This window comes from Sinocyclocheilus anshuiensis, unplaced genomic scaffold, assembly GCF_001515605.1.
Source record: "Sinocyclocheilus anshuiensis isolate Anshui unplaced genomic scaffold, SAMN03320099.WGS_v1.1 scaffold446, whole genome shotgun sequence".
In the NCBI taxonomy this organism is placed as follows: Eukaryota; Metazoa; Chordata; class Actinopteri; order Cypriniformes; family Cyprinidae; genus Sinocyclocheilus; species Sinocyclocheilus anshuiensis.
The window spans coordinates 1,524,256-1,537,074 of NW_015544247.1; the positions used below are offsets into that span (position 1 = coordinate 1,524,256).

Genomic DNA, 12,819 nt, shown 5'->3' on the forward strand with positions numbered 1-12,819 from the left:
ACTTGTGCCTGGGTGTGTGTGCAAATTTCTGTCTATTTTACTGTAGAAAGTCAATATAAGCAGTTTTTAGTAGTTGCATACTAGTTTTGCAGGTTGTAATACACAATTTTTTTGCAGTTGATATTGGTAATGCATAGTAGGTTTGTAGTGCACACTATGCATAATTTGTACGGTCAATTCCAATTACTTACAGCAATTTGAACAAAAAAAAAATAATTAGTTTTTACCCATATTAAAAATAGGCTACTTGAAACATGTTTTCATGTTCACTTACATGAGATGAAGACTCCCGGTAACCTAATAAAATCAGTTTTATTTTACATGGACTGAGTCACCTCACCTCGCCTTGAGCACACATTTAAGTCACTAAACATTACTATGGTAATTATTATTAGTGGTCAATTGCATGACAGCTGGTCATGGAAAGATCGTGGTACTAATAAGTGACGACCTGCTCCCAGTAGATTTAAAACGCCTTCATCTCGTATTTTATTGTACATGTCCTTTTATAATTATATTTTAAGTGCTGTTAATTTCTTTATTTGTAAAAACTTAGTAAGTAGTACAAAATAAAAAAATACTGAGTGCACCTTTAAGACTGTAGATGTGAGAAGTACAGCTTTCTCCTCAAGACACGCTCCCAGAACACTGGAACACTGGGCGGGGTCTGCGTCCTGTGTCAGGAATGACGCCGTTCGATTGGCTGACGCTCTGATGAGTCCACAACGTTCTAGCATCGCTCTATGGCGTCTACAACACTGAACGTAGCGATCCCAAGTCCTATAGGCTACAGAAAAAGGCCTTTGATAGTTGAAGGCCGTGTTTTGAGTTGTTTATTAAAGCTCTGAATATGGAGAACACTGTGTACGAACAGTTTCATCTCATATGTCCTTCTCGTGGCGCATAATTTATGGGCTCGCTGGGTCGTGAGGAAGATTAAAGAGAATCTTGAGGACTCCAGCTTGATCGATGCACAAACTGGATAATCAAATCGCGTGTATAACTGTACGGAATTAGAGGATGGCTGGAATTGGGAACAGTTCAACATCTGGAATGGGTGACATCATCCAGCTGAATGTCGGAGGAACGAGGTATGCTGACGTCATGAATTCTTTAAACGAATTCGAAGTCAAAACAGTTTTATTTGAGATCAATGGCTACGTCAACGAGTAGTGGATTTTGACTTTGATGTGACGCAATCAGCGTTGATATGTAACGGTACACAGTGTGTCCGCTAACCATGTCTTAAACTATAAAGCACATCATTTTGAGCTCAGACTACACATCTTGAACCTAACCATAACTATTATTGCGTTAATGGGTCTATTCAGTTCCTTATTTCATCCCCAGCTTCCACGTTTGACCACAGGATGTCATCATAACATCCAAAACCCCCTAAACTACCATCATAATTAAATAGAAATATATAAACAAAAGAAATACCCTAATAGAAGTAACAATTTCCCCCGAAATATCATGGTTACTATAATAAAACTGTGCATTAAAAATATTAAAAATACATGAACGCTTCTAACTGTAACAATAAATGTTAACTGGATTTTAGATCATTCTAGCTCACTGAGTGAAAGAGAAATGAGAAGTGATTGTATCATAAATCTTATCTACATATTTTCAGATTTAGCACATCAAGGCAGACTCTGACATGGATTCCTGACTCTTTCTTCTCAAGGTAAGATAAGATTGTCTGAAAAAGCACCATAGCATGTTGTTTTTCTGCTCTTTTGTTTTTTGACTGGGAGGAAGTTTTGAGTTCTGAAAGTTGCAGTATGCTACATACATAGGTCTGAAAATTTAAAGGGGTCCGAGATCTGTTTTTATTATTGTGTGATGGTTTGTAGATGCCCAAGCTGCCGACGAGTCAGGTATGTGTTCGCCTGTCCCGATATGACAGTTGCCTGCACCAATATGGCGGCGACGTTGACGTGCGGTCGAGCGGCCAATGAGGCGTCTAGGTATTTATTATGTCTATGGTTGCGAGAATAAAAGTTACGCCTTCTTTCTTTGCGTGAACATTTGGGCGGCGTTATGCAAATCTTCCCACATCGTGACGTAGACATGTGGGGGCGTGTTAGAACGAGCCGTTTTAGGTAGGCGTGGTTGACTCTTAACTTTTATAAAGAATATCTCTTTGGATTTGAGACTTTAGTCTTTGCAACTTTACAGATCTTCTTTATGCACCAAGAGCTTGTAACACTCCAAAGAGAAAGGAAAAATTGAAATCGCATCATATGACCCCTTTAAAGGGAAAATGTGACTCATAATATAAACACTTTATAGATCTTCCAGAATTATCCTCTTTGTATGCATATTTGCTAAACCTCTATCCATTCTTCTCTGGCCATGTGTTTTGTGTCCAGTTTACTTAGTGGAAGAATATCATCACTACGGGATGAAACTGGAGCTGTGAGTTGAAATCCTGAAAAGTAGTTTTACCTAATTGTGTTTATAAATGAAAACATATATAAAAAAATAAAAACTTAATGAATACTGAATAACCATGTTTTGTAGGTTCTTTGTTAAAAAATAATTAAAAAGTTTTCCAGAAGCAAACAAATTAGAAATGTATCCAGCTCTGAAAGAGATCTTTTTTTTTTCTATAAGATATTTATTGACAGAGACCCAACAGCATTTGCACCCATTTTAAACTTTCTTCGAACTAAAGAATTGGACTTGAGGTGAGACATAACATATGCTTATTTGTTATCCATTACATATCCCAAAAATATATAGTTTAATGTGTGTAATATTCATGCTTTCTCTGATAGGGGGGTTAACATAAGTATCTTGCGACATGAAGCCGAGTTCTATGGTATTACACCCTTAGGTATGTAATAGAAAAAGAAATTTGACTGAATTAGGTGCAGCACCTAATTTATGCATGTATAATTCTCACCTTGCATTTCTATTTGTCACTGATATGGTTAGTCCGACGCTTACTGCTTTGTGAAGAACTGGAGCGATCGTCATGTGGAAGTGTGTTGTTTCATGGCTACCTTCCTCCACCAGGTAGGTTGAGAGTAGATCTGTGGAAGATAGAGAAAAAACAGTCACCTTTTCATCCTCTTTGCTAAATATAACACATCAGGATGAGGCTGGTATTTTTGTCCTTCAGCTCTCCCAGCGCGGAGCAGTGCCGGAGGGCAGGGTGCAGCTGTTGCAGGTCCAGAGGAACGCTCAGGCCCCAGTGGCGCAGAGGGGGGTTACCCTCATTCTTGCCCTCAGTCTTCTCTCCCTGGACCATCTGGGGCAGATGGACCTCAAAGACTGGGTGAGTAAAAATCGTGCAGTGACCACTGGGGTTACACTGAAACTGAGATGTTTAAAGATGTTGTGGGGGAAAAAGAAAAAAAAAAACTACCAAAACTAAAATACTTGAAACAAGATTAAACAAGAAAAAAAAACGACAATTGCCACTGACTATAAATATGATCTCATATATTCTTGGTTTGTGTTAACAGTGTTAATAAACCATGTTATGTAATACTTTCATTAATGTATTGTGGATTTTGAAAGCTGTATTAGATGCAGCAGTAGAGAGTACAGAGAACATTAGAACTGGGCTGGCTGTAGCTGTCTCAATGCAAACTGGAGAACAGCATGTGCTCATTCTGGTATGGGCATGCGGAGGGGAGGGGGGTGGGGTGCCATGAAGACAAAGTATTCCCCTTACAAGCAGTAGTGCAGTAGGCAGGGTGAGGTCATCTTAAAAGGCCTTTTATATCCTATGTGCCCAGCGAAGTCATGTGAGAAGAATGATGAAAGAGATGGAGAAAACAAGTTAATGGACAGGCCTTCCTTTTAGCCATTTTATTGCATTTTGGTGCATTTATATATCACAGGGCAAAATGTACTTAGCCAGCATCACAGAGAATTTGGATAATAATTGTATAAAAATTTACAGAACAGGGAAAAAAAACATTGAAATATGTGTTTGCATAGGATTTGTTGTAATGGTACAAAAAGAAAGTGACAGTAGCTACTAATAACAGGCAACAGCCAGTAGATAAAAAAAATAAAACCAAATAAAATGAAAAAAAAACAACAACACAAAATTAGCTTGTTGTTGTATTATCATATTATTACTATGTTTTTTGTTTTGTTTGTGTTTTTGCATAAATTTGAAACATTAATACTTGTTTTTAATTATATATTCAGTAAAATTCTGCTACAATATTACAGGGTTCACTGAAGTAAATGCTTTTATGCTAATTACTTTCTTTGATGAGTCATGATTGTTTTTTAACCAAACAGACAGTTTATAATACTAATTTAGATTTTTAAAGGGATAGTTCACACAAAAATGAAAATTCTGTCATTGAAAATCTGTTTATCATCCTCAAGTTGTTCCAAACCCATATGAGTTTCATATGAGTTAACAGTTGACCGTAACCATTGACTTTTTTTTTCATACTACAGAAGTCAATGGCTACCGTCAACATTTCAGCCTACTTGTGTATCAACATACTGAGGTATTGTTTTGGATTTTTTTTTATATTACAATAGGATCACCAGTGGACCCTAGGAAGGTGCTGATTGTCGCTGGCCATCATAACTGGATTGTAGCTGCTTATGCACATTTTGTCATTTGCTACAGGTAAAGCTACAGACCACATGACTTTGAAATTGAAAATAATAAGGGTTATACTCACCAGACTGGGATTGTTCTTTAGGATAAAGGAATCATCCGGCTGGCAGCAGGTGTTTTCCAGCCTTTACCTGGATTGGGCCATCGAGCGGGTGGCCCTCAATGCAAAAGTTGTAGGCGGCCCACATGGAGATAAAGACAAGATGGTGGCAGCGTCATCAGAGAGCAGCATTATATTGTGGAGTATCCAGGATGGAGGGAGCGGAAGTGAAATAGGTAGAAGGACAGAGCAAAAATGAAATGCGCAGTCACTCATGTGTGTCGATTTAAACGGGTCATATGATGCGATTTCAAGTTTTCCTTTCTCTTTGGAGTGTTACAAGCTGATTGTGCATAGATAAGATCCCTGAAGTTGCAAAGACTAAAGTCTCAAAACCAAAGAGATATTCTTTATCAAAGCGAGAGAGAGAGAGAGCGAGAGAGAGCGCGCGCGCGAGAGAGAGAGAGCGCGAGAGAAAGAGAGAGAACGAGAGAGAGAGAGAGAGAGAGAAAGAGAGGGTTAAACCATACTTTTATTCCATATTTAACAATTTATAAATATCACCAGTATTACATAATCTTTACACAATATTCAAATTGTTAAAAAGGTAAAACCAACTCTCCATCACTATCAACAACACAAAGAACATTTCCAACAGACCATTTTCCAACAAAAGCCTGTACATTGTTGATTAATTTATAAAATAATGATCTTTAAAAAAGCATCATATGACCCCTTTAAAGATAATGTTTCTTTGTCTTTGTAAAGGTGTGTTCAGTCTTGGAGTACCAGTTGACTCTCTGTTCTTCATTGGGAGTCAGCTGGTCGCCACCAGTCACACGGGGAAGGTAGGAGTGTGGAACGCTGTCACCCAGCACTGGCAGGTAAAGCAATTTCAATTTTATACTACATTCAGACATATTATCAGGGTTCATATATGACTACTTCATTTGCAATACATCACTTGTACAGGTGCAGGATGTAGTGCCCATCACGAGCTGCGACACTGCTGGCTCCTTCCTCTTGCTGGGCTGTAACAACGGCTCAATTTACTATATTGGTAAGCTGCTTATCTTCTCCTGGATTGCATTGAATTCATTTTTATATGACGTGTGTGGTTAATGAGATGTGCAACTGGCAGTACCAGAATCAGTGTTGAAAATGTAATTACAATTGCATAAAGGCATCAATGTAATTAATTTTACATAGTAAACAGTTTAAAAAGTCATATGCAGTTCATCATCCTAATGCAGTGCTGTGATCCACGTGTTTGAAGTTTAAATCCTAATTTTTGGTGAGATTTTAATGTAAGGAAATGTAGGCTTATTAGGTATAATTTTAATTAATATATACACTTCCATTCAAAAGTTTGGAGTCAGTCAAATTTTTGTTAAATAAATGAATACTTAGTGAGGATGATGCATTAAAATGATCAGTAAAGACATTTAGAGTGTTAACAAATATTTACATTTAAAATGAAAGCTGTTTTTTGACCTTTCTATTAATTAAAGAATCCTGAAAACAATGTATCATTGTTTTCCATAAAAATATTAAGCAGCACAACTGTTTTCACAGTTAACAGTTAATAATAATAATAAATGTAATGTAACAATAATGTCTTGTAATAGTAATAATAAATGTAATAATAATAAATTATATTAACAATAAATGTTTCTTGAGCTCCAAATCAGCATATTAGAATGATTTCTGAAGGATCATGTGACAATGAAGACTGAAGTAATGGGTGCTGAAAATTCAGCTGTGCCATCATAGGGATACATTATGTTTTAACATATATTAAAATAGAAATTGAATTATAATTACTAACAATATTACTGTTTTTACTCCATTCAAAAACATTACATATTTTGAACAGTAGTGTGTATGAACTTAATTTGTGAGTTTTTATATTTAAACGTACATTTTAAATGCATTAAACCCATTTTACGTTGAAAATGTCACCACTATAACATTTGAAATACCTCTAATATGCGCACGTAATATGTTAAATGAGAAGATGATAAAGAAAAGACCTAACCATATTCTCTTCACTCTCAGACATGCAGAAGTTTCCGCTGAGAATGAAGGACAATGACTTGTTGGTGACCGAGCTGTACCATGACCCATCGAACGATGCCATCACGGCCCTCAGTGTCTACCTGACTCCTAAAACCAGTATGTCCAAAGATGGTTAACTAGTCTTACCAAGATGAATGAAGTGGTTAGTCTGGTCAGTCACTGTGTTTGCAGGTGTGAGTGGGAACTGGATTGAGATAGCCTATGGAACCAGCTCAGGGGCCGTGCGTGTCATCGTGCAGCATCCAGAGACCGTTGGATCTGGTCCACAGCTCTTCCAGACCTTCACTGTCCACCGCAGCCCCGTCACTAAGATTATGCTCTCTGAAAAGCACTTAGTTTCAGGTAAAAACTACTCAGATATAGGACGATATAACGCAAAATGGTGGTGGTCTGTAATTTCGACCTGTTTTTGTTGAAGTGTGTGCTGACAATAATCACGTACGCACATGGACGGTGACGCGCTTCAGAGGCATGATCTCCACTCAGCCAGGATCTACTCCACTGGCCTCCTTTAAGATCATCTCACTGGAGGAGACAGAGAGCCACAGCAGCTATTCCTCCGGCAATGACATTGGTGAGAGACTTGCTTGTAGCTTTCCACTATATCGGTATATACTACAATTAGAACTGAGAAGCTGCTATTGTCCTAATATAGTCAGTAAAATATCACTTCATCTGCTGTTTCCATTCAGGTCCATTTGGAGAGAGAGATGACCAACAGGTGTTCATTCAGAAAGTCATTCCTATTACCAACAAACTCTTTGTTCGTCTCTCCTCTACGGGAAAAAGGTACATTTTGAGACGCGTTTAACTCTTGAACGAGGTGCACACTGCATAATATGCTAAATAAATATCTCATGATTTAGTGTTGCTATTCATGGGTATTTAGAGTACTATTAAAAATACCTTGGTGACTTAAAGAGATAGATAATCCACACAAAAATGAAAATTCTGTCATTATTTACTCACCCTCATGTCATTCCAAACCTGTATGACTTTGGTTTGTGGAACATAAAAGAAGATATTTTACATTTATTTATTTTTATACCTGTATTTCAGGATCTGTGAGGTGCAGGCTGTAGATGGCACCACCATCACGTGTTTTACAGTGCGAGAGTGTGAAGGCTCGAGCCGCATGGGCTCCAGACCCCGCCGTTACCTCTTCACTGGCCATGCAAACGGGAGCATTCAGATGTGGGACCTCACCACCGCCATGGACACGGTCAACAAGAGTGACAACAAAGCCAAGCGGGAACCAGGTCTGATTATTACTGTGGACAAAATAAGGAAAATAAATCGTCTGTTTGATAAAGTTGTGAAATGATGTTACCTGTCTGCAGAGGTGGGAGGTCCAACTGAGGAGGAGCTGCTGAAGCTGCTTGACCAATGTGATTTGAGCACATCTCGCTGTGCCACGCCCAACATCAGCCCCGCCCCCTCCGTGCTGCAGCACAGCCGGCTGCGAGAGTCCTGCTCCAGGTACTACAGTCCAAAAGCTTACTCACAAGTCTGGATTTTTAAACAAAACTCAATGGAAAAACTCTTCTCATGAAAAGAGTTTGAAATATTTTAGTGTAGTGATGTGAAAGCTAGATGAACTTCTACTTATTTAGATCCTGAATTTGCCATCATTCTGGTATTCAAAATCAAACAATGATAAAATTCAGTACATATGAATAGCTTTGGTATAAAAACGTTCACGTTTTATATCGATATGAACGGACCTTAAAAGGTTAGTTCACTCAAAAAGGAAAATTCTGTCATTAATTACCCACCCTCATGTCGTTCCTAACCTGTAAGACCTTCGTTCATCTTCGGAACACAAATTAAGATGTTTTTTGATGAAATCCGAGAGCTTTCTGACCCTGCATAGACAGCAAGGGAACTACCACAGAAAGGTGGTAACTAAGGACATTGTTAAAATAGTCCATGTGACATCAGTGGTTCAACCGTAATTTTATGAAGCTATGAGGATACTTTTTGTGCTAAAAGAAAACAAAAATAATGACTTTATTCAACAATATCTTCTCTTCCGTGTCAGACTTGCGTTCACGGGCAGTACCACGACGTATGCGTGTGGTGCTGCTGATGCAGGAGCCAGCATTCTGATGTAGAACCTGGATGTGCTGCACCTTGTTTGCAAGCAGAGGAATGCTCAGGCATGCGTTGTGGTACTGTCGTGAACATGCGTCGAAATCTGACACGGAAGAGAAGAAATTGTTGAATAAAGTCATTTTTTTGTGCACAAAATGTATTCTTGTAGCTTCAAAAATGTACGGTTGAACCACTGTCGTCACATTAACTATTTTAACGATGTCATTACTACCTTTCTGGGTCTTGAATGTGGCAGTTGCATTGCTGTCTATGCAGAATCAGAAAGCTCTTGGATTTCATAAAAAATGTCTTAATTTGTGTACGGTTTTGGAACAACATGAGGGTGAGTAATTAATGACATAATTTCCATTTTTAGCTAAAAATGTAAATGTACTCCATAGTGACCACAGCTGTTAAAAGAGCCATTAAACAATATGACTGATGCTATATTCCAAGTCTTCTTTATGAGAAGAGACCAAAAATGTTGATAGTTTTTCACATCTTTAAAGGCACATATTTAAAAAATTACAAATGATTAAGGCAATCACAAAAAATTATCAATGAATAACATCCTATATTTCAGTCCGTTCCTCAGAGAAAGCTTTCAAATGACTAAGATTGTACAGCACATGATGCATAAGCTACTTTTATGTTCTTTTTGGCCTTGGTCACTATGAGTTGTATGGAAAAAAGCTGCAAAAATATCAATTCATAAGTAATATTGTAAACAAGTAATGCCAAAATTATCATTCTTTGGGTAAACTAATGCTTTGTTAATGTTCTTAATGAATTTTAAGACTAAGTTTGTAATCATATAGCAACACAAAATTGTATTTTGTCATTTTACAGTCTTCAGCTGCAGGCTCAGGAGCCCATCCCTGAGACGGCCACCTATGGAGCCTTGCGGCCGTACCGAGAAAGCCCCTTGCTGGCCCGCGCTCGACGCACAGAGAGCTTCCACAGCTACAGAGACTTCCACAGCTTAAACCTGACCAAGGCCCTGCTGGAGAACCACGGACAGTGCGGATCCATGGAGGACGAGATGCGTCAATCAGCGGGAGAGAACAACGCTGAGGACCCCGACAAAAGGAACTCTACCATGGATCTCTGGGGGTCCAGATCATCTGAAACCCAGTCTGCAGCCGCACGCAAATCCCCAGACAGCCCTGGAGACCAGCAGCGAAGGGCCCATATGATGGAGGAAGGGGCTGCAGACTCTAGACTGGATGGAGGCAGGAGGAGGGGGGCATTTGAAGCTAATTTTCTAAGCAGGAAAAAGGCCCCTTCGGTTCCACAGCTGAGCCCCCCACCGGCAGGAGCTGATGGAGGGGGAAGCGACTCGTCCAGCACCGCCTCACCCTCGCCAACTAAAGTGTCCACATCTCCACGCCAACGCAAGGCTCCTGACGCAGCATGTGAGTGATGGTTTACACAGATTTGTCATATACAAAGGAAGTACCAAATACAATAATCAATGACAGGGAAAAGAAAGTAGATGATTTCAAAAGTGAAGTGTTTCAGAACGTAGACGTGAAGGTTTGGCAGGACGGCAGCTGGCAGCTAAAAAAACTCATTCACTGTGGACAGATTTAAAGGGAAAATGCACAATACAAATGCCATGTCAATTTCACATGTCTGTTAACCAGTTAAAAGAATTTATTTAGCTTTTGTCAGACAGATGACGCTTCAGCATTATGGACCTAATCCTCTCTTTGCTGCTTTTTCCAAGCTAAGAAAACGAAACTAATAACTAAAATGAGAAAACTAATAAAGAGTGACTAGATTAATTATAATTACAGTCAGACTTTAGCTTTGTACACCTGCATTGCAAAATGTAAAAAAAAAAAAATTGTTTTTGTCCATTAGATAGTCCACCCTAAAATGAAAACGTGAAGAAAATTTGAATAAAGAATTTACTCACCTTAATGTCATTTTAAAACCCATAGGACTTTCTTTTGTGGATCAGCAAAGGAAAAGTTTACCAGAATGTCTTTGCTGCTCTCTTCCATACAATGAAAGCGGATTTAATACTTTATATTCAGAGCTCTGAGTAATATAATTAAATTTGTTACTATTAATAATCTTTTCTTGATAATCCTTCTTGACATCCATGATTTGCATTTGCTTTCATTGTATTGAAAAGATCAGTTTGGACACTCTGCTACTTTTGTGTTCCATGAAAGAAAGAAAACTCATGCAGGGATTGAAAAACTTCAGATTTATTGCTTAAATGGTTTGCTATTCTCTTGTAAATTAAGTTTTAAAAAGTAGATTATGCTACTGGCCACTAACGGTACCTCCAAAACACTGTGATGCACTTTATTGTCTGTCTTTACATTCATCCCTTTATAATGAAAGGACTGAACTTCAGCTAATGATCAGGTTTGAAGTGTAGGTTAATAGACTCCACTGCTGCCGTGAAGGCTGCAGGGATCAGAAGCCTTCGACATAATCTGTTTCTTTCTTCATTAATCCTTTCAGACGATTTGCGCTCTCTGAACTTTTAGCATGCATCCACAGGGGATTTGTACTTGCTCTATCCATTTTTGGGATTGATTCAGTGCCTTTTGCCAATTTGGATAGATACTGCTGTGAGAAATCAAAACAGACTTAGCTTTTTTCTTTCTTTCTGATGTGAGAGTTAGTCGGATCATCACATTATGCAACTGATTTAAGTGAAGCTGGTTCAGTTTTTACTGACAGGATAAGACACTTATCAAGATGAGAGAAAAGAAAAGATATGAGGTATGTTTTACGGACAGTTGCCAGATTTAAAGGTGATATACAATTAAAAATAGAATTTGTACTAACAGATTAGTTCTGTTTTTAAAATGCTACAATACAAACTTCTGTCTAAATTAACGTGAATAACGTCATCATAAAGTATAATTTCATCATTTGCATTTTCACTTCTGTTAAGAATATATTGTAAATAATTATTTATAGTTGACATGAAGCTAATTTTGCATTGTCGACTGATGAGCATGGTCACTTTCTTTCCAGCCATTCCACTTTGTGTACAGGTTATATCCTGCCAGAGAAAATGTACAGTATATATCTAGCAATCGATGATACATATCCAATATAGGCTATTAATATAGTTATATGTTGCTAAGTGAGATTATTATTGTAATTGTAACTAAATGAAAGCCTTTAACAAAGTACTTACTTTATATAAAGGAAATGATGAGATCTCATTAATGCTATGCAATCAGTGATAGTGCTGACAGTAGGCTACATAGCCTAAAACATGAAAATGAATAGTAGAAGGTGCTTACTATATTATGCATACATAATACATCTACTATACATATCTTTTGTGAGCAGGCTAAAATCAAATATTTTTACATATATTTCATTGAACATTGTACTTTAATCAGCTACTTATGTCATTTATTTGCTCTCTGAGATGTTTTAGTGTTGGGGAATATTTAATTGACAAGAGTAAGATTCTATATGCTTGCTTTGAGTCTTTATTTGTGTTTTATCTAACAAGACTGGCTTACCTGCCGCACAGATCATGACATGGCTACAAGAGGAAAGCTTATGCTACATGAAATATGTAAAAATAGAAAATGGTACATGCACTACAGATCGGTACTCAGCTTCTGTACATTTCCGGTGGCACAATAAAGTAACCAAACAAAGCAGAACCAGTCTCAGAATCTTTGATATTTTTTTTTTAAATAAGCATGGTAACATCAACATTACAAACAACTTTCTTGTACATTTCACAACTCTCTATAACAATGATTGTCCACAAACCTCGGATTAATCTTAGAATGAGCTCTGTTTTATATAAAACAAATAAAAAATAAATTATTGCAACAATAAATAATACTGACACTCCTAAAAAAATGTTATGTAAAAATGTGTTTTCTTAGGATAGTGCGGTTTCATTTTTGCTAATATCTATGTGAAATCATAACAACGCATGTATAATTAAATATATTCACACTTTACAGGTTTAAAACAACCGGATTGACTATCTGCCTCATTC

The 12,819-nt window shown here is 37.6% G+C and overlaps 1 protein-coding gene across 1 annotated transcript; it reads left to right on the forward strand.

Moving 5' to 3' along the window:
- Positions 1-695: 695 nt before the first annotated feature.
- Positions 696-12,472, forward strand: LOC107697722 (BTB/POZ domain-containing protein KCTD3-like). Its single transcript, XM_016498539.1, has 18 exons — positions 696-1,091; positions 1,637-1,690; positions 2,379-2,424; positions 2,623-2,696; positions 2,787-2,845; positions 2,947-3,027; positions 3,134-3,289; positions 4,525-4,615; positions 4,692-4,882; positions 5,415-5,530; positions 5,619-5,706; positions 6,705-6,821; positions 6,897-7,067; positions 7,144-7,299; positions 7,418-7,514; positions 7,785-7,984; positions 8,066-8,204; positions 9,669-12,472. Exons 1-18 carry the CDS (start codon positions 1,021-1,023, stop codon positions 10,240-10,242), a joined length of 2,481 nt encoding a protein of 826 aa, XP_016354025.1. The 5' UTR covers positions 696-1,020; the 3' UTR covers positions 10,243-12,472.
- The last annotated feature ends 347 nt before the right edge of the window (positions 12,473-12,819 follow it).

Excerpts from the sequence above, each read along its gene's own strand:
- LOC107697722 (XM_016498539.1), top strand. The coding sequence starts at position 1,021 with ATGGCTGGAATTGGGAACAGTTCAACATCTGGAATGGGTGACATCATC. Across the intron at positions 2,425-2,622 it reads TACGGGATGAAACTGGAGCT|ATATTTATTGACAGAGACCC; the intron begins GTGAGTTGAAAT and ends TTTTTCTATAAG. Across the intron at positions 4,883-5,414 it reads AGGGAGCGGAAGTGAAATAG|GTGTGTTCAGTCTTGGAGTA; the intron begins GTAGAAGGACAG and ends GTCTTTGTAAAG.